Below are 27,985 nucleotides of genomic sequence, written 5' to 3' on the forward strand. Positions count from 1 at the left end.
CAGCGGACAGCTGAAACTGACAACCGGAAGCGGCAGGGACAGGCCACTATAAATGCCGGAGGAAACACCACAGAAGCGCTTCACAGGAGGCTCCCAAGCACTGAGGATGTCACCTGGACAGGGGACGAAACGTTTGCAACAAAAACGTCCAGCTCGGCGAACAGAACCACAGCATATGTTATAATTTAATGTTGAAAAAGTGTTCTTTGTAAATAGTCCTTGTGGACCCCTGAAATATTGAATTACAAAAATTGAAATCAGGTCTCATCAAATGAAGTCCCAGTTCCAAAGCAGAATATTTTCCATAAGTAGAATATGCTGTGCTCGTCAAACACAAAAGTTCATCACTGATTGGTACAAATGCACAGATTATGAGCAGGAGTAGGCTATTCTATCCATTGAGCCTAATCCACTATTTAGAAATGTCTTGGGTGATCTGATTGAGGCCACCACTTCTCATTCTCACTTATTCTCAATAACCTTTAACTGTCTTGTTAGTTAAGAATCTACTTCTACCTTATAATAAACACAATGAGTTGGCCTCCACATTCTCTAGGGAAGACAGCTCCAAAGACCCACCACCCTCTGAAAGAAAACATGTCTCCTTATCTGTTTCTTAAATGTGTGATTACTTATTTTTAAACTATGTCCTCCAATTCTAGTCCAACCCACAAGAGGAAACAATCCTTGTAGACTGCACTGACCAGTCCCCTCGGATTTTACATACTTTTCAGTTAGATCACTTTTCATTCTTCTAAACTCCAATGGGTACAGTTCCAACCAATTCATTCTTTCCTCCCCTCAGCCCAGGTATCAGTGGTGAACCTTACCTGAAATGCTTCTCACACACTTGTAGGTTTTTTTTTTAAATCAGGAGACCAAAATTGTATGTAATACTCCATGTAGTCTGATCATGTGGTACACTTGTAGAAAAATATCCCTACTTTTATATTTCAATGCACTTGCAATAAATGGCAACCATCCCGGTGTCTTCCAAATAACCTGCTTTACCTTCATACTAGATTCTTGTAATTCATATACCAAGGGTACCCAGATCTCTCTGCACCTGTGAATTTTGCAATCTCACTCTACTTGAAATAATGCGCTGTTTTTCTAATCTTCCTGCCAAAGTGAACAAGTTCACAGTTTACTATGTTAAGCTTTCTTGAAGTGTTTTGTTAATTATGCTTAATAACAGTAAACCCTCACAAGGTAAATATTATGTGAACATGTGCTATTTTCCAGATGCAATGTTGGGCTATTACAGCTGCACATTCACCCAAAAGTTTTGGCTGTTTGTCCAAGATAAGTGAAAGCCAAGGTTTCATCCAGACACTGCCAGCTGCATTTAAGGGTGGCAAGGTTTGAATAGCCTCTAAGAGGACATGACCACTGAGTTAGGCCATTCAATGTAAAGACCCCTGGCCAAGCATTGAAGCAACTTTTAACTACTGCTTTCCTATTTCTTACCTATAAGATGGCAATGCTTTGGACACCATAAACTGACTGATACAATTGAAATACATTCAGCAGTGAGTAGCCTAACTAGTGGTTCTTAAAAGGCCAGCCTGGTGGCCACTTCATTAGAGCGGAACAACATTTCACAGGATCTTACGCATAGTGTGCTGATCTGCTTATTTTCTCAGTCTTTAGGAAGCAGATGAGTTAATCACCCATTTACTGATCTGATAGTAAATTTCATCAGACAGACACTAGATGCTCATGAGCCAAACGATTTGCATACTTTTCAACTCATACTTTGTCTGATTTTCAATCATGGAATGGAAGACCCACAATTAATAACCATCCCATACATTATATTATTCAATAGTAATGATTTTGGAATGCTTGAACTGATAATGAGGGAGCAATCTAAGGAGATGCATTGCAATAATTAGATGCAGTGTAACAAGATAATCAGAAACAAATTTCTAATTTCAAAGAAGATTGGATTGAACAATGAAATAGCAAATTCCATTATTGCTGTAAATCAGTGTGCTCTTTGATGAGTAGCACATTGACTTTTTAAGACACAAAATGAATAAGTAAACTGAACAAATGCATATTCCAATGTCCCAAAAACCTGCTGCTGTAATTAATTATGGGGACAGGGGACTTTCGAATGTGGTCCAGAATGAGTGCATAATTTTTGTTGAGTGGCTTTATTGGAAGCTAATGCTGAGATTATTTGTCGCAGGAAACAATTTTCAAATCAGAAACAGCAAGGACCCCACTGGTCCATTCCTGCTTTCCGGTCAGCATGGACGAGTTGGGTCAAGGGGTCTGTTTCTGTCCTGTAAATCTCTATGACTCTTCAACTCTAAGAGAAAATCTGAGGTGTGTCTATAGAGTGGCCACTAACAGGGCCTTTAATAACCACTGGTTGAACTGCTAACTGTGTAATTCAGGCAAAGTAAGCTGGTCAATTGTAAGGCAAGATGGCAGCAGACAAAGACGCACCAGCTGGAGCTCCTCTGCTCTGCCAGTTCCTTTTCTTTATTTTTCTTTCTTTTCCTCTTTCTTTTTTCCTATGTTCTGTGTGTTTTTTTCAACTAATGCCTTGGACTTACCAAGAGATGAATGGAGGAGCTGGTGAGCCCCAGTGGCGGAGCAGAGGCCAGCGCGGGGAGGGGAGTTTCCGGAGCAGAGGCCAGTGCAGGGAGGGGAGGTCCCGGAGCAGAGGCCAGTGCAGGGAGGGGAGGTCCCGGAGCAGAGGCCAGCTCGGGGAGGGGAGGTCCCGGAGCAGAGGCCAGTGCAGGGAGGGGAGGTCCCGGAGCAGAGGCCAGCGCGGGGAGGGGAGGTCCTGGGAAAAAAAAACTTACCTTGGAACAGCTGAGTGTCAGTATGGAGCGGACTGGAGGTTGTGTGTGTAGAGGGGATGGTTTTTGGACTGGGGTCTGGTGCAGCCAGTCAGACCACATCTGGAAGCCCCTGCGCTAAACTACTGCAATGTAATGTTTATCTGTAATTTAGTTATCTAACTGTAATATCCATCTTTTTAACTATTTCTTATTTCTAACTTTTTCTGTGAATTACTAAAGCGAAACAATCGCTTTTCTTTTTTATTCCTCTTTTTGTAACTAAAGTTTATACTATAAGGCACCATAAGAAGCGACAATACAAAACTTTTCACTGTACTTGAGTACACGTGACAATAAAGGATATTCTAATTCAATAATGGCCAGGCTCCCCACAGGACATTCCTTTAAGAATTGTTTGCTTTATAGATCAGAACCAAGTGGGCTACAGTTGAAAATTGCCAGTGTTCTGAATCAGGAAAAGAAATAAATTCACCAACCTAGCTTATTGGGCCAGACTTTCTGAGGAGTGGCTATAATAGTAAGATTGAAAAAGTAGGAGCAGAATGGCAATGTTAAGAAACAGCTGTGCGCATTTCTTGCAGGTGATTCCAATTACAAATCCTGCAGAAATGCAGACCTTCAGGTCCTGAGGGAAGAGGTGGGTTTTAGGCCCCGGGAGAAAACGATTGTCGGGTCCTGGGAAGAGAGGTGGCCAATATTGGGACCCAAGCAGGGAGCTGGCTGGGAGTGTTGTCGGATGCCAAGGGAGAGGTGGAGTAGGTGTTGTCAGATACCAAAGGGAAGGAGGAGAGTGTCAGGTCTTGGTGACAGGAGACAATGTTGGGGGTGGGGTTTGGGTGGGTGTTATCAGGTAAGGGCCCAGAGTTGCAAGAATTTGGGGGAGGTGCAGTATGATAGAAGGTGTGTTTAGTTATGTGATCAGTTTAATAGTTACCCAAACGTCAGACTAGGACTGCTGTTTCCTGGGTAACTATTTACGTAATTGCAGGAGAATTTGCCAAATTCTCATATTTAAATGGATGCTTTCAGAGGGTTCCAGGCAGAGGGGCATGGCCCAGAGGAATCTTCAATTCCTGTGAGTCTGCTTGGTTGGGGATTCTACAGGGTCCCAATGCACTACTCTCACCTACGCTGCAGAAAGGATAATCTGGTCATCAGGAAATTCAGCCCACTGTTTTGAAACACAAGCCTTAAGTGTAGGAATGTTTAGATTATTCAATGCGTACCACTTTTCTGCACACGGAACATAACAGTCAGAGGAATGTGGCGTAACATTCAATGGTACCTTGATGGATTTCATAACATTCATTAGTTTGTTACACTCTTCAGTTCGGCACAGAAACTTTCAGCAGCAGTGACAGGCATCACTGCATTCTCATCTTGCCTTTCAACATAAAAAGAGAAAGAAATGGTAAGGAACATATAAGTAAGAGAGATTCTCGGGCTGGATGTCTGCTACCAAGGCAGCGAGCTCGAGTCAGGCATTTCTAAGTTGGAAAATCTCCACAGGAGATCCAAACATGGACTTTAAAGGAAATGTATGTACAGCTTCTTTGGAAGCAACTTCTGATGTATTCTGGAGAACTTACAAAAAATAAATTGTCCACCAGATGGTGTGAATTGCATATCAGCTCTTTCCCCCGAGAATGAGTTTTTGATGCCACACCATGACCAAAATGGCAACAGCCCAAAGCAGGGGACCAGTGCTCCTGCAGTTTGTATTTGACAGAGGCAATGTTAGGACACTGTCATGCCAAGCCGTAAGTACAGAAACAAAGTGTGCTCCTTATGCCCATCAGGGTATAATAAGAGCAGGGTGGCACAGCTTTTTGGGTGGCACAGTGGCTCAGTGGTTAACACTGCTGCCTCACAACACCAGGGACCTGAATTCAATTCCACCCTCTGCTGACAGTCTGTGTGAAGTTTGCATGCTTTCTGTGTCAGCCTGGGTTTCCTCCAAGTGCTCCAGTTTCTCTCTCAGTCCAAAGATGTGCAAGTTAGATGGATTGGTCATGTTACATTGCCCATTATGTCCAGGGATATACAGACTAGGTAGATTAGCCATGGGAAATGTAGGATTACAGGAATAGGGTAGAGAAGATGGGTCTGTGTGGACATGATGGGCCAAATGGCCTGCTTCCACACTGTAGGGATTCTATGGTTCTATTCTATGACTTGTGAATCATGAAATATAGTTACCTGTATATGGAAAACTGTAATCGGGTAAACAGTACTGAATAAAGCCTCCATCACTAAAAGTTAACAGACTAACAGCAATACATCCTGAAAAACAAAGCTATTACTAATTCAACAGGTCATAAATTTTAAATAAGCTCACTTAATGCAAGAGGCAGCTAAATGGTGCTCAGAAAATCATAGCACCAAAATTTTATCGAGACAGTTTAACTCTTTCTGGATTGATAGTTAATGTACAGGTTTTAAAATTTACAGAAGATGCAAATCCCTTTCAGGATTGAGCATCCAGACCAGCTGAACTTTACCTGTAATCTATCAACAAAAATATAAACCAAATGCAATCTACAAATAAATTAGATATGCACACAGATTTATATTAAATAGGCAACCAATCTACTATTCACAATTTGTTTAATTTGTGCAGCAAATGATATAGGTTATTACTCAAGGCATGCTTTGCTTCATTAGCAAACTTGCTGGAGGCCTTCTCAGTAATGATGCTCATGAAAGCTGTAGTTCTGACATAGCTGCTGGCTGTACAGGATTTCCACTCACCACAGTGACAGGGTGATGCAAGAGCAAGATGCAAAAAGCAACACATTAAAGCACAGTCATTGTTTGGGTACAAGCCTTGCGGCAACTCTCTCTTCTGGGTCTTCGGTAGAAAGGTTTCAGACATAATAAAGAAACAAAGATAACAAAAATAACATAACTGAACTAAAGATGAGAGACAAAAACAGAAATTGCTGGAGGAACTCAGCAGGTCCGGCAGCATCTGTGGAGAAAAACAGATAACATTAAAAGTCAGATGACCCTTCTCCACAGATGCTGCCAGATCTGAGTTCCTCCAGCAATTTCTGTTTTTGATTCATATTTCCAGCATCCACAGTTCTTGTATTATTAAAGATGGGAAATATTTGTTTGGATTTTCAATGTGTTTGCTGATGTAGGAGACCTTTAAAATAGTAGGGTGGGAGTCAGTTCTGGAAACCCCAGCCTTATTTGCATTTCTAGTGAGTTTAGCCATTGGTTGATTAAGGGCAGCCCTCCCACATACAATTCTGCAATAATGCAAGTTTCGTTAACACGAATTCGCTGTAATGCGATTGATGAATTGAGGACACTGTTTCTAAAGCGTGTGTTGCCTGCAACACAATTACATCGGCAACACTTGAAGTGTGATTTTTCTATAACACAGGGTTATACACGAATGCAATCATTGCGTTATAGAAGAACCACCTGTATTCCTGTCATTGCTGGTTCCATTGTGGGCTGAGCAGTCCAAAACCGTGCCTGATATCCACCTTGCAACTACCCATCTACCCATCCCCTCCCCTGCCCAACCCCTAACCGCTGTCATTTCTGTACATTTAGGCTTCTTAAAGAATATATGGCTCACAGCCTCTCAAACGAGAGATGAATCATGGGAAAACCACAGTCGCAAGTGTGAAAGAAATTAAATGGACCCCTGGTTTTGAAATTTCCTCACTGAAAAGATTTTTTTTAAATACAAAAGAAAACATCCATTCTCTGATTTTCAATTGTTAGAGACTGCACTCTAACGTGGATGTGTTTCACTGCAATGTTTGGCATAGCATGCTGTCTTGCAAAAGTAAATTGACCACTATGTTTAACAGCATGGTATAAGTGGTGACATGCATTAAAGTCCTTTCATTGGGAAAAATTCTAGTGAATACTTAAAACTTAAGGAAACACAGAGAAAGTGAAGATCTAATATGATTTAAATGTCCACAGCTCTTTGAAAGTGAAATAAGCCTTCAGCAGTGGTCAGTTTGAGAAAAACAACATAAATCTGTCACTTGAATGTTTAATGTGTTGAAGCACAATGTTTTGAATATAGGCTAACAGGCCTATATAGGGTGTCACTGAAAAATAAAGGCATTGTTTTTGCAATATCAACAGATTCTACTATCTAAGAAATGAAATTGCTTGATTTGACACTTGTAGCCATTTTGAATGCTTGGGTGAGATTCAAAAGGTACACAATCTTTATCTCAGGAGGAGGCTGCATGAGATTTGAAATGATAGTTTCAAGATATGAAAAAGGGATTAGCTGACATTGATGTGGTCAGTGACATAAATGTCTGTTTGCTTAAAAAAAAGTGCGATGGGTAAGTGCCTGTGTTTGATTGGCATGGACAAAGTTAAAAATTACGCAACACCAGGTTATAGCCCAACAGGTTTATTTGGAAATACAAGCTTTCGGAGTGCTGCTCCTTCGTCAGCTACCTGATGGAGGAAGAGCACTCTGAAAGCTAGTACTTCCAAATAAATCTATTGGACTATAACCTGGTATTGTGTGATTTTTAACTTTAAGAAAGACTGAGCACTGGTTCACTAACATCCTTTAGGGGAGGAAACTGTCATCCTTAGGTGGTCTGGACTACATGTGACTCCAGACCACAGCAATGTGGTTGACTCTGAACAATAATGGACAGGTAATAAATGCTGGCTTAACCAGTGAGACCCTCATCCCATGAATGAATTAAAAATAAACTTGAGGGAATTTACCTTCGTTTTGGAATGGCCTTTTTTTGAACCCATTTTTCTCTCAATATGGTGTATTTAATTAGATTGTTACATTTAAAAACAAATCATTTCTTTTTCAAAATGGAGGATAAATAATAAAACATAGAAAAGGCAAAAGGGTTCTGAGTGCAGCATGTTACAGGAGTTCTGAAGTGGCATGGAAGTGAAACAGGGTGTGAGAGTTAAGCATGAAGGTTGAATCTGACTATCATTATGAATATTAGACCTATGTCCCAGGAAACTGAGGCAGGTTGTCTAGCCTGTTCCTGACTCCATTATATCCCACCTCAATAACGCATGTGGGACTTTCTAAGTTGAGGTAGGTCAGCTGAGGCAGAAAATTTCCCGACTCAACCTGCCCATTCCATCAGCAAAATTTGACCTACATTCTTAACTGAAATTTATGTTTTGATAACGTCAACTCATACCAATCTAAACAGAACCAATATGTTCAGTTTCACCGCCAATTATTCATGTTTAAGCACTTGAAATCAAAAGGTCTGTATTTAAGTTTGAATTGATTCTCACCATCCTTTCATGCTGATCACTGACACATAAATCGAAGAACTGGGATTAGAAAAGGCAATTATTGTGCAAGTTAATCTACATTGTGGGATTTTCAGTCAATTTTGCACCATCTATAATTTTCACAAACACCCACTATTGTGACAATTTGTGATCACTCAGTCAAATTATGCTAGAAGGATCAAAGTTCCAGGCTAATACATTTTTTTGCAGTATTGATACACTGATTAAAATGTTATATCAAGAAATATAATTTCACAGAGAAAAATTTAAGTAGTATAAACTCCAGTGGCGGCTCCTCTTGGAGGGTGGACTGTATACTATAACGGTTTTAATGATCATTAAGTGGTTAATGCCAGCAGAGTGAGGTGTGTGTGTGTGTGTGTGTGTGTGAGAGTAAGAGAGAGAGAGTGTGTATGTGAGAGAGAGTCACACACACAGGGGAAGAGAGTGTGTGTGTGTTTTTGTGCGTGTGAGACAGATAGGTCAAGGTGGTAAGAGAAGCAAGTGAAAGAAGTCGCACTCACAACACATTAAGTTGGACAAGAAATTTGATGAAGTCTGCAACTGTCCACATTATCAGGGAACGGATGATTTTTAATGATGCCACTTGCGTCCCGCTTGCACTTCTGAACAGACCTGAAGCTTGATTCAGCCAGGCATCCACGTATACTCAGACACAGACTGATCTGGACTAAGGAATTTCAATGTTCTTGGGTCAAAATCCTCTGATACTTACGGACATATTTGGGAGCTGTGTCTGCCCCAGGCCACATGTTAATTTGAGTGAGAAAGATTCCAAACAGAGATCTGACATTCCTAAGCCTGAGACATCCTTGTGCAGTCAGACCTCAGGCAACTGACATCTCAGATGCATCTTGAAGCTTCCACGTATATTGCATAGATGCTAACCAGTAGACAGTTCCCTTTACTCTATGCATACTTTGGGCACTTGCAAGTCAATTGTTTCTTCTCGGTGACTGGAATATATCATTTGAGGCTTTTAAGCTGGTATAAATCAATATGGCAGCTGTGCACTGTACTTCCTTTCCAATTTTACCCAACTATTTGATATCTGCATGGGTTTGGCTGTGCAGTTTTGAATAGTTTCACACATGCCTTTTTTTTTTAAATTTCATTTATTTCCATCTTCCCTGGATGCTGGGAGAATTGCCAACATTACAGCCTTGTTCAAAAAGCTTGTAAGCCTAACCTCAACAATGACACGTTAGTTAATTTAACTTTTTAATGAGGAAACTTTCAGAAATCATTATTCAGGATATAATTAATAGTCACCAAGGAGAAAGGTGGGCTGATTAGAAACAGTCATCACAGATTTCCAAATAGGAAATTGTGTATAACCAACTTGGAGTTTTCTGAAGAGGTAACAGAAAGGGTAGATGAGGATATTGCTTACGACACAGTATACACAGGTTTCCAGGAGGCATTTGAGAGTTGAAATGAAAGATGTCGGTGATGGCATATTAGGGACAGTAGCAATGTGAATACAAAATTGGCTGAATGACAGAAAACAGAAAGAGTTTTGGCCAATGGATTATTTTTGGGCTGCAAGAAGGTTTGTAGTGGAGTTTCTCAGGGAACCTTGCTTTTCCTCATATACATTACTGATATGGATCTTGGTATGCTGGGAACAATTTCCAAGATTGCAGACAACATTAAACTTGGAAGATTTGCAAGCTGGGAGGAGGATAGTTTGGAACTCAAAAGAATATGACTAGTCAAAACAGAGAGGTTTGAGGTGATGCACTTAGGCCAGAAGAACACAAAGAGAATAAAAAATAATAGAATTCTGAAGGGGGTGCAGGAGCACAGAGACCTGACACATATGTGCACTGATCTGATAAGAATTTATAAAATGAAATTGGATAAATACTTCAAAAGAAACTAAAAGCAAATGAGTAATTGGGCAAAACAAAAACAGAAATTACTGGAAAACTCAGCAGCACTGGCAGAGAGAAAGCAGAGATAATGTGACCCTTTTTCAGAACTACTATTGTTTTGTCTCCAAATGCAGTCCTGATTTATCATTGTCTGTTACTTTTAATCTTCACTTCAGTGCCGCTCTGACTTCTCTGTCCTTGGCCTCCTGCCCCATTTTAATAATAATCAACAGAAGCTCAAATAACAATTACTCATCTTTTGATTAGACACTTTACAATTTCCTGTGCTCAACATAGAGATAAGTAATTTCAATTCATATCCTGTATCTATTTTTGAGACAGCAGCTGTTGACAAGAATACCAACATTTCTCATTTCCGCTTGCTCCAGATTCATCTTTTGTTTCCCTACTTATTCCATTACACACCTTTTTATTTTACTGTTATACTGTTTGGTAGTTAATCTCTATCACCTTCCACCTTATCTTGGACCTTCCTTTTGTCCTTTCCAGCCACCTCCCTGCCTTCTGTCTCCACCACCCTTTCTCTGTTTTGATACTTGCTTAAAATTCTTTATATCTCTAAAGTCTTCTTCACTTTGAATGTGCTTGCCCATGGAGGTGTGAATTGGATCATGAACTTGAGGCTGGGTTCTTTCAGTTAGCAATGTTAACAAAAAAGTGGACTGAAGCCAGGTGCAAGAGTCCTAACCCTATTTCTAACCGATCAAACTTTTGCCAGTAGAGGATCATCAGGGAAACTATAATTTCATGACTGACATATTTTAGCTATAATCACACAATCAAACATGTATTAGATTAGATTAGATTAGATTACAGTGTGGAAACAGGCCCTTCGGCCCAACAAGTCCACACCGACCCGCCAAAGCGAAACCCACCCCTACCCCTACATTTTCCCCTTACCGAACACTACAGGCAATTTAGTATGGCCAATTCACCTGACCCTGCACATCTTTGGACTGTGGGAGGAAACCGGAGCACCCGGAGGAAACCCACGCAGACACGGGGAGAACGTGCAAACTCCACACAGTTAGTCGCCTGAGGCGGGAGTTGAACCCGGGTCTCAGGCGATGTGAGGCAGCAGTGCTGTGAACGACTTATTGATATAAAGAAACCACAAGTTACACTTTGAAAGAGAGAGGATACTTTCATTTTGAGGCAATGTGGTTGACTCTTAACTGCCTTCTAGGCAAATACGGCTGTGCATTAAATGCGGGCCCAGCCCGTGATGCCCTACATTCCATGGATAAATAAAAATCTCCATACATAGTTTAAAAGTATCAAACTTAAAATATCCTCAACCGCTGACCACCATTGTGAACTATCCTGAACAGGAAGGACTGTTTCCCCCACCACATGATGTTGGGCTTATGCCTGAAATGTCGATTTTCCCGCTCCTCAGATGCTGCATGACCTGCTGTACTTTGAGCAACACACTCTCAACTCTGATCTCCAGCATCTGCAGACCATACTGTCACCTACTGACTAGAGACAAGTGGCCAATTAAAGTAACTAATTGTTCCATTGATAGTGATTTTATGACCGACCAGGATTTTGAGCCTTAGAATAACTACCCTGCCAGATGATGAGTTCACCATCTTCCTCACTCAGAGGCTTCATGTGGAGCTGAACCACAGCTAAGATACTGAAGTGTTCATCCCTGTGTCCTGGGACTGACATGCAACAAAGCACTTTCACTTCTCCTTCCATTTGCAACCTCAACATTGCTACCTCTAATTGGGCAGACAGCTCAGGGAAACAAGCTGCTGTTTTTGCTTGGATAACCATCCCTGTACTGACCTCGTAACTGTTCACTGCTGGTAAAATGGCCTGTGGTCATTTTCCCTGTAGGCTCTGGAATTGCTTTCTGTCCCAGCTTTAGAACCCATGGTATTCAGCTAAATTCAGGCCAATATCTTTCTGAATAGATGGTTCAAATGAAACATCACATAATAATAAGCTATGCAATTAGACAGTAAAGTGTACAGTGCATATTGTAAATTGACTCCTCTTAGTCACAATTTAGTTGGACATTCTGCACAAATATTTTTGGAATTTGTTGATATTTCAGGGAATTGCAATCCTTGGAGCCTCATTTGTGGGTGTGTTTTTTAAATCATTTGTCCATTTAAATTACAATTTGACAATCTTGCTGTTAAAGTGGCCAACACTTAGGAATTCACTCCTGTAAGTATTGGGCCATTAAGAGTCACAAAAGTGTTACTTATTTACAAACTAGAATTTAATTCAATCAATCACTTAGGAGTGTTCTCTCAGTAAAGTTGGATTTTGTCATCATTTTGGTGAAAAAAAATTACAAAGATTTGCAAAATATTTAAATAAACATTATAGCTTGGGCAATTACATCACTGGAGTCTTCATGAGAAGTTCATATGGCAATAATTTTCTTTCCCACAAAGAAAAACAGACTAAGATCATCAACAACGAAGTGTCTCGTTAGTGATAGAAAATCTAAGCATTGGTCTACATCTTACTTTTATGTAAAAATTTCATATCTGCCTCACTATGTTTCATGAAACACTTTTAAGTTCTGAATGTTCAGTAATCTTTTACAGCAGGAAGGCAATTTGACTTGCACAGAAAAATATTGCATAAATGACACAAAAATATTTGGGTTAAGCGAATGATCTCAGGACAAAGAACAAGGCACACTCAAAGGGAGTTCAAATCGGCAGGTTGGCACAAAGCTGCTGTAACTCTAATGCTGATCCACACTCTCATCATCGTTAATGTGATATCACCAAATTAAATCCATTACGCACCTTTTAATACTTCTTCACAACAACCAGTAGAATTCTGAGTGATGAAACAATATTGAATATTCTGGATAAACCTTTAATTTGTCAATTTGTTTTGCCTAACTTTAATGCATTATGGAGTTTTTTAAATTCATTAGAACTTTGACCCCAAACTGATCCCAAAAATTGGAGTTTCTGACTCAACTTGAAAACAAAAAAGATTTGTCAACCAGATTTATTCAATTAAGTCAAAACCTAATCAATGAATATGCAATACTGAGCAATGCACTTTATTTGTAATATGATAATACAAACAGTTATCCCTTTATATAGCTGGAAATACACACAAAAATGTATAGTAATGAGGAAAAATTGACTTTTCTCAGCAGAGACTCTCTGGGGAAAAGTACTTTTCCCAAAGACTGTGCAAAGTGATATTTTTTTCCCTAACCTTTCCTTTCGTACTATTTGTAAGCATGGTAATTTCATGTCCGCCCATTACATCAAACTGACCCTTGCAAGCAAGCCAGGACTGCTTAGTGTAACCATTATTAAGTGTGAAGGGTCTATAAGATCACCTCTTAATGAACTCAGCTTCACTTACTAAAAAAAACTCATCACATCTCTCATAATAAGTTAATTGCTTACCCTAAGTGACAAAGAAGTGAATCTATGCTGCAAATTTCCCATTGCTTTTCTATCCTTTCTGTAATGAGGTGTTCGAAAACAGACAATTCTACAGATGTAGACTAAGGTCTTCTACAAATTCAAACTGGCCCTTTAAAGCTTGTAATGTGATCTTTACTTTTCCTTTCTTTTCAAGATTGAAAACCATTTTTATATCACTATAATAAGTAAAGCTAGAGTATGGTGTATATTTCTGGTCACCAAACTGTAAGGAATTTCACTAGGAAGGGCACACAAATGTTGCTTGGTGAATTTTAGCTATGAAAAGCGATTGGATAGACAGTTGTTTTCTTTTGCCTGTTGGGAAAACTAACTGGGATCTGCAAACTTATATAGGGCCAAGATACAGTGGTCAGGAATGATGTAAAATCGATGTTGTACAAATGTAAAGAATCAAGCAACTTTGATTGAAAGCAATTGCCGGAATGAACAGAATGATGTTATGGAATCTTTTCACCCAGAGGGTCATGAGGGTCTGAAAAACATTTCGTGATAAAGGTAATAAATGCAGAAACTTTTAATGCATTTAAAATAGATTTGGACATGCACTTAAAGTATAATTACTTCCAGAGGTATGGACACATAGCAGAAGTATTCGAATAAGCTTGCTAACATTCTTTGATTGACAAGGGCTGAGTGGCTTCATACTGTGTTATAAATATTCCATCTTTCCAATTTAAAAGTGCAGCATATTTAATGCTCCAAAGTTCTGTTCTGGCAGAAATTTTAACCCCTGTCATCCTACAGAGTTATCTGGAAGCTTTGATTTTATCTGGTTGACAACTCAACACAAAGACTAGGAAAAAATATATTGAGTACAAAGGTAAAAAAAAGGAAGCATGCTTGAACTGCACAGATACCAATAACAAAAACAGCTTCCTCCTCATCAGAAAGATTTAATATTATTGATGGAGTGGTTTCTGCTTTCAGGAAAGGATGTAATCCTTCAGAAAAAAAATGGCCTAATCAAGCAGAGTCAGCATGGCTGAATAATTCATGACAAATTTATTAGAATACTTAGAGTAAATTACAAGTAGGATAAATAAAAGGAAACTATTCATTGTAATATATTTGGCTTTCCAAGACAGTATATGATAAGATACCGCACATAAGGCTGCTAAATAAAATAATAGATTATGCTGGGGGCTAGCAAATGAGCACAAATAGAGGTTTGGTTAACTAATAGAAAACAGAGATTTTGGATAAAAGGAACTACTTTAGGGTGGTAAAGTGTAAATATGGAAGTGCCAGAGGGACCAGTGCAGGGACCATAACTATTTACAATATATACACAAATATTAATAATTTAGATAAGAAAAGTATTGCCATGGTTACACATGACACAAAAATAGGTGAGAAGGCCACTTGTGGGCATAACAGATGAAAAGTCAGCAGAGATATAAAAAGGATAATTGAATGGGGAGAAACTGAGCAGTTAGAATATTGTGTGCAAAACTGGGAGGTTATGCCTTTTGGTAGGAACAAAAGAAGAGGTGAAAATTATTTAAATGGGCAAAGACTGCAGATGATGATGATGATTTTGGGGTCCTCATGCATACATCACAAAAAGTTAGCCTACAAGTTCAGCAGTTAATAGGGAAAGCAAATGGAATGTTGGCCTCTCTTCCAAAGGGGATGAAGTAAAAATTAAGAAAATCTTGCTAAAACTATACAAGATACTGGTTAGGAATATTTAGATTACTGTGAACACTTTGGAGTACTATTATATAAAAGAAAGATATCCTGGCATTGGAGGCAATGCAAAGAAGGTTCGCTTGGCAGATCCCAGACCTTGGGTGGAAATTCCTGTGAAGAGAGGTTAAGTAAGTTGGACCTGGACTCACTGAAATTAAGAAGTATGGGAGATAACATTATTGAAACATATAAAAGATTATCAAAAAATTTGACAAGGTAGGTGCTGAGAGATTGTTTCCCCTTGTGGAAGAGTCCAGGACCAGAGGCCACAAACTCAGAGTCAGGGGTGGTTTATTTAAAACAGATAAGCGGAGTAATTTCTTCTCTCAGAAGGTAGTGAATCTGTGCAATACTTTACTGCAGAAAGTTGTAGAGGCTAGGTTTTTAATTAAAGTCAATACTGAGCTTGTAGGGGAAAAGTAAGCAGGGGCATGGAGGTTTATTAGGTTAGTCATCTCATTGAATGGCCGAGCAGATTCAATGGGACAAATGGCTTCTTGCTGCCCCAACATCTTATGCTTTCATAAGGGTCAACAGAGTAATAATACCTCCATAGGTTTTCAAGATTTATGTCAAGATTTGTAGCTCGAATGCCTGTTGTCGTAGTTGTGAGCATGTTCGCCGAGCTGGCAAGTTGATTTGCAGACATTACATCCCCTGTCTCAGTGACTCCAGGAGGCTCCAAAACACTGAAGATGTCACCTAGACAGGAGGCGAAACGTCTACAGATCAACTTCCCAGCTCGGCGAACATGCTCACAACTATGACAACCTCTATAGATTTGTCTGTCCTTTCATAGAACTTTGACCTTACAACAATCTGACTAAACTTAGGGCTGCAGTCAGCAGCAATATCAACTTCAGACAAATGTAACCAAGATTCTCAATTCATACCTTATTTTACTAAAGGAAGGAATATACGGATATTAAAATAGTAACATGTTCCAAAGTCATCAGGATACTAAGGCTGGTTGTTTTCAAGAGCAGGACACCACTTTGGTAAGGGAGTTGAAACAAACACTAGGAACAGCTTCACGGAAGAGTAAAATTATTGATTCTCACTTAAAATGCTTTCTCACAAACGTTGCCTTTAAGCTACTGAACAACCCAAAAGCCTTTGTGCAGCCACTATATAAGGTAACCTTTCAGTTTACCATGCTTGGGTGCACAGATGGTTTAAAGAGACTGCACACTAAATAAGACATCTGCACATGACAACAAAAGTTAAATGAAATTTCCTGCTTGTACTAAACTAACACACTTTGTCTAATGGTGTAGCCCTCTTGTGGCACAGCACTAGTGTCCATACCTGGACTGGAAGGTGCTGTGCGACAGTCAGAGAATCCACACTTCTGTGGAAGTGAGAGAGCAGAGCTCACTTACACAAAAATCATGGTTAATCAGGCCTTGATTGCAAAATGTACAGGTTCCTAGTTTTAGCACATAGAGGCAGGGTGAAGTTAGGGTTATCAGCAACTTCAATTTTGTTCTAAAAGGTCTTCCCTTTACTCTAAGGCTATGCCCTTGGGTCCAAGTCTCTCCTACCAATGGAGGCATCTTCCCAATTCCACTCTGTCCAGGCCATTCAGTATTCTAGGAGAAAGTGAGGACTGCAGATGCTGGAGATTAGAGTCGAGAGTGTGGTACTGGAAAAGCACAGTTGCCTCACAGCGCCAGAGACCCGGGTTCAATTCCCGCCTCAGGCGACTGACTGTGTGGAGTTTGCACATTCTCCCCGTGTCTGCATGGGTTTCCTCCGGGTGCTCCGGTTTCCTCCCACAGTCCAAAAATGTGCAGGCCATGCTAAATTGCCCGTAGTGTTAGGTGCAGGGGTAAATATATGGGAATGAGTCTGGGTGGGTTGCGCTTCGGCGGGTCGGTGTGGACTTGTTGGGCCGAAGGGCCTGTTTCCACACTGTAAGCAATCTAATCTAATCTACATTCAGTATTCTTTATGTTTCAATTAGATCTCCTTTCATCCTTCTCAACTCCATAGAGTTTAAACCCAGAGTCCTCAAATGTTCATTTTTGTTAGCACAGCACCCCTTTAGAGCCTGTTTTCACATGTTTTGGTCAAATAACCCCAAAGTTCTTTCATTTCTTAATGCAGGTATATAAGTTATAAAAGTTACTAGTATCAAAATCAAGTCAATTAATATCTCCACAGCTTACCTCCCACAGGTACTATATAAACATTTTAGTATTATGAACTTTCCAGAACTTATGGATCCATAACCGCTCATTTTCCAGTGCTTCATATATGTAAACTCTGTGGTAAATAACAACGATATCTTGTGGGAGATCATCACATCTAAGCCTACACCTTATTTCATCCAACAATTACACAGCGGTAAATTGTACAGAGGAGAAAAGAAGAATATAGATTTAGCCACATTAACAAAGTACTCATCTACTCTTCTTCTTTTGATCTTGCAGTTATCACCAAATCAAGTGTTTGTTTTACCTTGCTAAAAGTGACCCCAAATTGAATGCGCTTCTTTTAAATAATCCAGTTTTCAACAGGTATCCAGTTATGCTGCTTTAAAAGCATTGATGGAAATAAACAACTGTCTTCAATGAGAGTAACTTTAGCAAACTTTCTGATGGAATCTGCTCAAGATGGAAACGCTGTGCCGACCATGGCCTAGTTTGACCCACAACAGCTGCAGCAATGCTAATCCGTCAACGAGTCTGCATATGTCTCTGTGGAATTTATGTCAATTTCCTTGTTGTATCGAAACAACCATTAAGGAGCAATAGAACTGCAGGGAAACATCTGAAATAGCGATTTATGCTGTTTTCCTTGAATTCCAATAGTTATCTCCAGCAGACTGGGAGGAACTGCCATCAAGTTGCAGAGCTGTGACTTCATATAATTACCTGAGAGACTCTTAATGCCTCTAATGTAACAGTGTCCCAAACAGACTTCACAGAAAAAAACTGACACAGAGCCAAGAGGTGTGATAATTTTTGAATTGGAAGCAGTAGAGAAAAAAAGTTGCAATTATTTTGCTGGACGGTACAAAAATTATTTAACAAATACAGATTTCAAAGGATTGTGAGAGTTTTCTATTATTTTTAAAGGGATCCATTGTAATTTTCTTGGATAATATGAAATGTGATCTGGTGACTCTTGACGTGGACGTAGGATCAATATAAAGAAATATGGCCAAACACAAAGGAGAACAACAACAGAGGATACTCCATAGTGATTGATACAACTGAGTGGCTTGCTGGGCCATTTCAAAGGGCAACTGAGAGTCAACCACATTGCTGTGCATCTTGAGTCAAATGTAGGCCAGACCACAAGGACAGCAGATTTCCTTCCCTGAAGGACATTAATGAACCAAATGAGAGAAAACTCAGGTGCAGACACAAAGAGAAGGCAGATCATATAGAATGAGGAACAGACAATTTTTTTTGAGAAGCAATGAATAATTCTTAGGAAGATTTTCTTTTTGGCAGGAAAAGATGTAGAAGCTTTTGAACTAAACCAAAATCTGGAAAGCTTTGTAGATAGCTCAGGGATACTAATTAGATGAGTGCTTCTCAGAAGTGGAAAACAGCGAACTGGGGTGTTTTGGCTGGGCAGATTGAAAGCTACATCATTCAGAATGTTCTGGGGACAGAGGGTTTATATAAGACTGTCTTGCTAATAATCACACCCACACAACTCAAATGTGAACACCATTGTTAGATAGGAGTCCCAACCAATGAATAAAGTATATTATGGAACTGGGGAAGACAGTGATGTTAATGCTTGTGATTGCATGAACTATAACACTGCTGTATAGACCATTTAAAGTTAGACTTATTATTTTATATATCATTGCCAATTGTGTGTAATTTGGGTTGGCTCTAACTTGACTTAATAACATCAAAAGCTACAAGTGGAAAATGATTTTTTTTTAATTTTGAGAATTGGTTATTTTGGTTTATGGCTTCCCCATGATGATCACAAAACAAGATACTAAGTTGGTCATAGATGTAAATTTAAAGAAGCATCTTAAAAGGTGGAGAATGAGTTGGGTGACATGAAGAGCTTTGGGAATGGAATTCCACAACTTAGGACCAAGACTGCTGATAGCACAGCCGAATGAAATCAGGGAAACATGAGAGACCAGAATTGAAGTAGCATAGTGTCTTAGATAGATTCAGGACTGGAAGAGGTGATAGAAGTAAAGCAGGGTGCAGTGGAAAGATTTGAAAACAAGAACAATAATATTAAAATGGAGATTTTGCTGGGGTAGAATCCAATCTAGGTCAATAAGCCATGGTGTGATAGTTGAATAGGATTTTTGGGTGTCAGGACATAAGTTTTGGATGAGTGAAAGATATTGGAGGAGATAACCGAGGAGGCCAACTAGTAAAGATTTGAGTACTTGAATTTGGAACGAAGAATAACTTGGATGAAGGTTTCAACAACAGATTGGTTGAGGAAAGATCCAGATAAATGATATTATGGAAATGAAAGTAGGCCTAGTAATGAGAGGATATAGAATCAGATGGCTCAGTTCACGAAGAAATATCACATACAGAACGAAAGTCTGGACTGTACAACCTGGACTGTACAACACCATAACCATTTGATGCTTTCACTCATGCTGTGAGTAATCATTACCAGTAGCTATTTATATTTTAAAAACCTATATTGGATCATATAGTGGGCGGCACGGTGGCACTGCTGCCTCACAGCGCCAGAGACCTGGGTTCAATTGCACCTCAGGCGACTGACTGTGTGGAGTTTGCACATTCTCCCCGTGTCTGCGTGGGTTTCCTCCGGGTGCTCTGGTTTCCTCCCACAGTCCAAAAATTTGCAGGTCAGGTGAATTGGCCATGCTACATTGCCCGTAGTATTAGGTGAAGGGGTAAATGTAGGGGAATGGGTCTGGGTGGGTTGCGCTTCGGCGGGTAGGTGTGGACTTGTTGGGCCAAAGGGTCTGTTTCCACACTGTAAGTAATCTAAATATATGTAAAAGCAAAAAGCTAAGTCCATTGATTTATTTCAATATGTGGTAAAGACAAGCGTATTAATAAAAAACAAGAGCACACGATTTACACCATGAGACATCATGGTACAAATATTAACCATTTCATTTGCTCAGAAAATTTGCTGCAAGTTCATTTAATTAATAGTTAAATGGCTCTGCTAAAGTAGCTCACTGGAAATTTTGAAAAAACATTCTAATCGGAGTATTTGCATGGAAAGTTTCATTACATTGTTTCTAAACTTGAATTTAGTATGATTTTACTTATACTACACAAAATACCAATTCCTTTTTCATACGTCAATTTATAGAAATTACTGAATATATAGAAAAACAGCTAACTGCAGGCTGGTCACTTATACATATATACCACTTCTTGCTTTCAGAACTACTAAATAGGTCAGCGTTTCATCAAATATCTCCCACTAAAGTGTAGTAAAGGAAATGCAATCATATTTTATGAATCTCTTCAAAATGTAAATTTATATGGCAATATTATGTTTGAAAATGTTCATTCAAAATTCAATTGCCACCCTCCTGCATATCTACAGATGGTCCTACAGAATGTTTGTTTTTGCAAAAGAAATCACAGCTCCTTTTAACCCTAATCAATAAGGTATATTTCAATTAATAAGTTTAAACTAAAAACACAATTATTATTGAATCAGAGACTAAACTGAAATCACGAATTACTTCAAGAGTCCACATGTACCCTAGCTAGTTAAGTGGTTTTAGCGAGTTTTGAGAAGGTTTGTAGCTTCGGTTGAGGTTCTGGATGTAGATTTGCTCGCTGAGCTGGAAGGTTCATTTCCAGATGTTTCGTCACCATACTAGGTTACATCTTCAGTGAGCCTACAGATGAAGCACTGGTGGTACAGTCTGCTTTCTATTTATGTGTTTGGGTTTCCTTGTATTGGTGATGTCATCAACCTAAGGAAACCCAAACACACAAATAGAAAGAGGGCTATACCACCAGTGCTTCATCCAGAGGCTCACTGAAGATGTTATCTAATATGGTGACGAAACATCTGGAAAGGAACCTTCCAGCTGTTGGGGAGATTTCACTGGGGTGTTTAATGTAGGGCTAGGGAGGGTGACACTTCCAGCCCTGAAATGGTTAACAACAGCCAAGCGAGCTGCTGCAGGCGACTGCATGACTGCTGGAGCTTGTAAGGGATATGCATAATGTTAATTAAATCTTGGAGCCTGTAAATACCAGCCAGTATCAATTGCCCCATCGAAACTCGGGATTAATAAAGAAACCGATCGGAATCTGTAACTGTTAGACAAGTGTGAATTGCTCTATCGGAACCTGTAACTATTGAGTGTGACTGGCTCTATTTAAGTCTAAAGTTGATAAGTGTAATTGACAATTTAGTTAAACTGAAACTATTGAAAATGGCTAGCCTGTCAGACGCATAGTAATTCCTTGAAACAATGAACTATTGAATACGGGATCGGAACCGCTCCTGGGGTTGGCTGAGCCATTGTCAAGCACAGCAGGAGCTGGACAGGCAATTCGATGCGGCCAATAGGAGGACGGATCCCCAGCGCACGCAGATGAATGGACCAATGGGGAAGGCGAACTGACCGGGGACTCCAGGCAGCGCGAAGTATAATTGTGTCAAGTTTGAACGGGAAGACAAAACGCCTTCTCCAACGAATGCATGCTTGTAGATTCGTTGTACCAGTTAAGATTCTGTGAATAAACTGCTGTCTGCGTCTAACCATAGTTGCCAGTGTGAGTCTCTCCTTCCGAAAGAACACGCAAAGACGGGACCCCGCGGGTCCGTCTTAACACAGCTCAACGAGCAAACCTACATCCAGTTAAATGGTTTATTGGACATCATAACCAATTACAATTAACTTGCTATTCACAATAAACATGTGGAGACAGATTAGAGTTGAATAAATAGAATTTGTTTTTAAGTATTTAAAACAACATATGACTAATTTTCACTTTCACATAATTTCCTGAGGATCAGATTGGTATTGCTCTGTAATTTACCTGCTTAAGGTTACTCTCAAACAGACTCCCCTCACTCACAATTATGTAACTGGCTCCACAAAAAACAAATTGTAATACTTACATTTAAAACCTCACTGATACCATCAACTAAAGTATTAGCCCAAGTATGCACAACACATATTGCTCCAAACTGAAATGGCCATCATAATTCTGATGTTTTGCATATCAAAACTGGATTTGGGCAGAGCTCTTAAAATGGCACTTTCTTGTTCTTTCTAGCTAATGGGGTGACAAGGCTACCAATTCAATTCTGACTCAAGCACCATTTCATTAGCATATGGCATAGAAAGTGAAAAATAGCTCAAGTGCATTTTGAAGAGTTTATTAAAGCAATATTGTTATGGAACAAATGCACTTCCATGGTCCAGGATCTTTGTGAGCATTAATTACAGGTATTCCCCAGTTACCTTTGCATCAGAACCAACCACTATCTATAGACATCTAGTCCCTACGCTCTGGAATGTGCTCTCTAATCCTCTCTCCCTCTTTTCTCCTCTCTCTTCCATAAACGGATCTCTAAAATCTACTTCTTGAGTTCCAGTACTGACACTAATTATAACATGTCCTTACATGGTTTGAGTCAAATTTTACCTAATATCACTCCTAAGAAGCACTTTGGGCTGATTTATGATGTTAAAGATGCTACGTAAATATAAGTTGTCAGATATAGTACAGACCAAAGGATAAAAGTCTGCCCCAAAAATGTACCTTAACTTTAAACTCAAAGAATAGTCCTTGCAGCAAATCCATATCCCACTGTATTCCAGGTGACAAAAACTTGCTACATGGTGACAGGCGCTCTAAACAGTTGAATTGGTTCACTACTGGCTGTACAAAGAATCATGATTTTGAAGCTCTTTGTTAAACCTTTCATTAATCATCTCTACCCGACAAAGAACACTCCCAGATTCTAGTTTCTCCACATAACTGAATTTCCTTATCTCTGATACAATTCTGATAAATTTTCTTTCTACCTTTTCCAATCCTCCTAAAGTGTGGCCTTTAGAATTGGACACAAAATACTTAACAATTTGCAAACTTGGGAAAGTTTGTGGAGCTATACAAATAGTGAGCTGGTGAAACAGAAGACCAACCCAACATCTGACAGATTAAGTGTTTTGCTCGCAGGGAGATGGGGCAGAGTGTGAATCGCACAGGGAAGAAAATCCAAACTCAGCACAACCATTTGAATTAATGTTGAGTTTCAAACAGAACTTCTGCAGCTATTGCAAGGGCATAAATCCACACTGGATTGACAAATTTGTGGAGTAGATAAAAACACTCTTGAAGGGTGAATAATATCCATCATGATATCATTTTAAATCCCACCACCCACCTGACCACTTTAAATATAAAAAGCTTTAAACTGTCAGGAGTTAAAAATCTCCTGAATTGCTTTGATTGGCAGGCCACCTGATGTAGGTTAGAAAGGAAAAACATCATCTCATCCTGCTGTTTTAATAGAGTTCCAAGTTATGGCATAATATCCCTTGGGGTAATGTGACCAGAATCTCAAAAGCTACAATTGTCTCAGCAGGGTTTTCTGAATTGCCAGTGCGATTGACAGTATGAAGAAGCTATTACAACATTCACCACCTTTGATGTGGGGTTTGAATACAAATGTGTTGATTTTTATCAGAGATTAAACATCTTAAGAGAGTTCAAGACTTTGAAAGGATTTCACAAAAGGATGGTTATTTTAGTACCGAGTGTGGATGAGTAGGGCGTGTATTAGATTGTTATTAGTTTTCTTTTCATTTATACATGGCTCTTGAGGTCTTCCCAAATTGGGTGAATGACTATAGAAGTGGCATGTGGATTCAAAGAGGCACAGACTTGGCTGGGAGTGGGGCATGTGTTGCCATGGAGGATATAAATGCCGTGTAAGCATTGGGTGGGGGCTGTGAGGTTGTGAGTGGTGGGAGCTAAAAAACCTAACTGCTGCAAACTCAACTGAGATAATATCCTAGAGATCCAAAGCAGGCCTTTTAACCAACCGATCTCAGCCAATTTGGATCTGCTTCTGGAGTCAGTAGTAGGTGGCTTAAAAGGGGTCACTGGAAGCCTTTCAGGAACAGTGAGATTTTACCTCTTTTAAAAAAAAATATTGGAGGCTGAATGAAGTATCAATTTCCCTCCTGAGCTCACAAAACTTTACTAGCTGCTAGGTTCAATCCTCCATTCCATGTAGCTCTATGGAAAAGGCAGCTAATTTGCCACTGCAGCAATCCAACATAGTTTGCTGACAACACTAAATGAGCCCAAGACAAGGTGCAGAGCTCGTGACTATGATATTGAGCAGATGCTGTGGTGTCACTATCAATATGATAGTCACTATGGGCCATTTCTTGGTTTATAACATAATGTATTGTTCTATGCTACTGTGGCAAACAGAATCTGTAAACATTTCCTCAAGTCTATCTTCATCAATTTTATTTGTCCAAATGACGTAAAGGTTCAAGAACCCATGATTATTGTGGGACCTTTCTCATTGGGAAGGAATATAGGGCATGGTCTATCGGGGAGGTGCGGGGTTAATCTCGTACACCAGCTGTCTGCACGGTGGTGAAAGCTAAAATCTACCCTTCAGAATCACATTACACTCTGCATTGCAGCTGCTATTAAGTGCTGAAGAATTATGAAGTGCAAGATAAATTCTGCTAAATTTCTTGAGTAACTAACCATTGCTGATGCTTGAGAAAATTATACAGTTGCATTCAATACAATACATATATTTGCATAGCCTGGGGGAGCTGGAATGCAATAAAATTCAACATGTAACAATGAACACTGAAAATACAAATAACTTGGAAAGGTTATAAAATCACATACTATTATTTTGTTTCTTCCCCACAGTTTAAAATATCCTCTCAAGTGCGCATTATATGGATAACAGTGTGTGTGACAAGAGCTGCAATTTGTAATTTATAAATCATACTCCAAACTCAGAACCTTTATAAACAATTTGTAAATATGTTGCGTAGAAATTTCCCCACCCTGGCGTTGGCAGGAAAGGTGATAAGATCAGAAAGTAATTGCATAGGTTGGTACTGGAGGGAGATACTTCACCCTTCTCATCACCTCTCACCAATTAAATGCTGGACTAGAGGGACTCACTGGAGATTTTCTTAAATTGCCAGCATTTAAAACTCTTAAGTGGTCAATCAACTCACCACTTAAGTATCTCAACTCACCACCAGTCCAATTATCTGCATCTCCAGCAGACAAGAAAAGTGCCTGGTTTCCTGGCTGGAAAATCAGGCCTACTTGTCTGCTTGGTTATCAGGGTTGGGGGCACTTGGGAATCAGTCTTCCACATCCTCAGAGCAAATGGAGGCCTAAATTGGAGGAAAGGCCAAGTCACTGAAAACCACCCCCCTGCCATTGCTTCCAACTCCCCTGACCTGTTTTTCCACACGACCTGCTACTGAAAAGCAAAAAAAAGTCACTTACCTCGCTCTGCTGAGCTGGCAACTTCTGAAAGGAGGAGACTCCATTGTGAAGGCCTGTAATTGGCCAACCAGTTTGTAAGTCAGCTCTTAGAACGCTGATTGGTGGGTTTTCTCAGTGCCGTGGGCAGTCAGTCTCCACCGAACTCCCCACTCCCATATCGCCTATGATTTTCCAATTTGAAGGCACAATTACCAAAATGATAGCACAGAAGTACTAAACATTCTCTATGGATATCTGAAAACCATTCTCTTTGAAACTTTTTCAAAGACCTTGAATATTGAAATACTGTTATAATCCCTTTGCTTAATGTTACAAAGATAAGTCAGTCAAAATAGAAGGTTCAAGACAAGTTTATACATTCACATATTGATGAAAGGCAAAGTGATACCAGGAACAGAGCTAATATCAGAAAGGATGACACCGCTAGACAGAAGGCAATTTGTGTGATGCCTATTTTAGATCAAGTGTAGAGTTATGTCGATTCTGACGTGTTTCAGCTACTTGCCTGGGACTGCGAATTGATATTGGCTCCCTGTTTCACTAGAGTTCTCACTACCTCAGTTTGTCCAGCCAGAGATGCGATGTGAAGGGCTGAGTTTCCTTTCTGGAAAGAGAGGCAAAATAATTAGACAGAATATTAGAAAACCCATGGCAAACCTCCACCTTCAGGAGAGATAGGCAAAGAGAGAAACTCAAGAAAAAGAATGTATCTTCCTCAAAGAATATTTTTTGAGGAAAGGTCTTACTAATATTTAGGTTCAGTAAAATTCATTATTAAAGGATTGTGTTTCTTTGAGTAGAAAACCTTGAGATGGCCAAATCTTGGATACTGGCCCACAGTTGAAAATAATAGCAAGCAGCTGTTCAATATGTTAATATTGTTTATTGCACAACCATAACAAACATGAGCATGACTCAATCATTCCACTCTTTTGAGCATGCTCTGTAATTCAAGAAGATTATGGCTGGTTTATTGCATCAGTGAAATCTTTATTATGATTTCCATATTCCTCAATTCTCTGAAAATACAAAAATCTCTTGATCTCAGTCTTGAATATATTCAAAGATTGAGCATGCGAGGTCCTGAGGTACAAATTTACGAAACATCTATTACTTTTTTGACGAACAAATGTTTCCTCATCTCAGCTCTAAACAGCTAGCCCTTTACTCAGAGACTGTGAATCCTGGATCTACACTCCCCCCCACCCAGAAGTAATATTCTTCCACCATCAAATCTGTCAGACCACTTAAGAATTTTCATCTGAGCAGAGAAAGCCAGCACAGATTTGTATAGGGCAGGTCATGTCTGATGAATTTGATTGCACTTTTTGAGGATGTGACTAAAACAGTAGCCAGAGTAAAATACGAGTATATTGGTTATATGAACTTCCAGAAGGACTTTAATAAAATCTATTGTTCGAGACAGTTTTTGCATGCTAAAGCTGAAATTTAAGGCTAACTATTGACCTGGTTAGGTAATTGGCTGCACGTCAGTAGAGAATGATTAGAGATAATGGCTATGTTCTATAATTAGCAGAATCTGACTTGAAGTGTGCAGCAAGGATCTGTGTTGGTACCTCAACTACCCACTGTCTTTATTGATGACTTAAATGGAGAGGTAGAATGCCAAGGACTTTTAGGTTTAAGCTTGGAGGAAAGATTACATGAACCGTAGTTTTATTCTGCAGGATTCAACAAGCTCATAGAGATTTCATCAAAGTTTTCAAGGTATGAAAGGCGAAGGTGTAAGGTATGTCGAATGAAATGATTTTCATGCTTGGAGAGCTTAGGACAGGAGGAGGGGCAGAACCCCAAAATTGAGATCAAACTTTTCTGATCTATTCCACTATTTTTAACTAAAGCCAGAACTTCAAATTTTCCTCAAATGCTTTGGAATTTAGCCATTCCTGAACTATCTCAACGCGATTCCATTCCTCCATCAGTTTCAGGCCCCATTTACCACTGGAGCTGTTTAGCTCACTAGGGCTCAAGTCCCAGCCCTATTTGAATGGAGCCCATCTCAGTGGAACAGCTCACTCTTTCCCAGTACTAGTGCTAGTGCTCCATGAATCTTAGATTCTCAATTATTCAAGTTTAAAGTTTATACCATATCATCCAAAACATGCAAATGTAACTTCACATTCCCACTGGTCAAATACTTAACTTGTCAACATCTGGACTTAAGTAGGTAAAAACAATGACTGCAGATGCTGGAAACCAGATTCTGGATTAGTGGTGCTGGAAGAGTACAGCAGTTCAGGCAGCATCCGAGGAGCAGTAAAATCGACGTTTCGGGCAAAAGCCCTTCATCAGGAATACAGGCAGAGAGCCTGAAGCGTGGAGAGATAAGTGAGAGGAGGGTG

General features: G+C 39.6%; 1 protein-coding gene across 34 annotated transcripts in view; it reads right to left on the reverse strand.

Annotated features, from left to right (window-relative positions):
- ank2b (ankyrin 2b, neuronal) overlaps positions 1-27,985 on the reverse strand; it is an 892,118-nt gene that overhangs the window by 252,571 nt on the left and 611,562 nt on the right. For 33 of the 34 annotated variants that reach the window (XM_043697316.1, XM_043697278.1, XM_043697441.1 and 30 more), the window contains one exon: positions 26,128-26,226. The exons of the other annotated variant lie outside the window; for it this stretch is intronic. In XM_043697316.1, coding sequence (XP_043553251.1) covers positions 26,128-26,226 — 99 coding nt within the window. The remainder of the gene's footprint in view (positions 1-26,127; positions 26,227-27,985) is intronic. 34 annotated transcript variants of the gene reach the window in all.

This window comes from Chiloscyllium plagiosum, chromosome 1 (assembly GCF_004010195.1).
Source record: "Chiloscyllium plagiosum isolate BGI_BamShark_2017 chromosome 1, ASM401019v2, whole genome shotgun sequence".
Taxonomy (NCBI): domain Eukaryota; kingdom Metazoa; phylum Chordata; class Chondrichthyes; order Orectolobiformes; family Hemiscylliidae; genus Chiloscyllium; species Chiloscyllium plagiosum.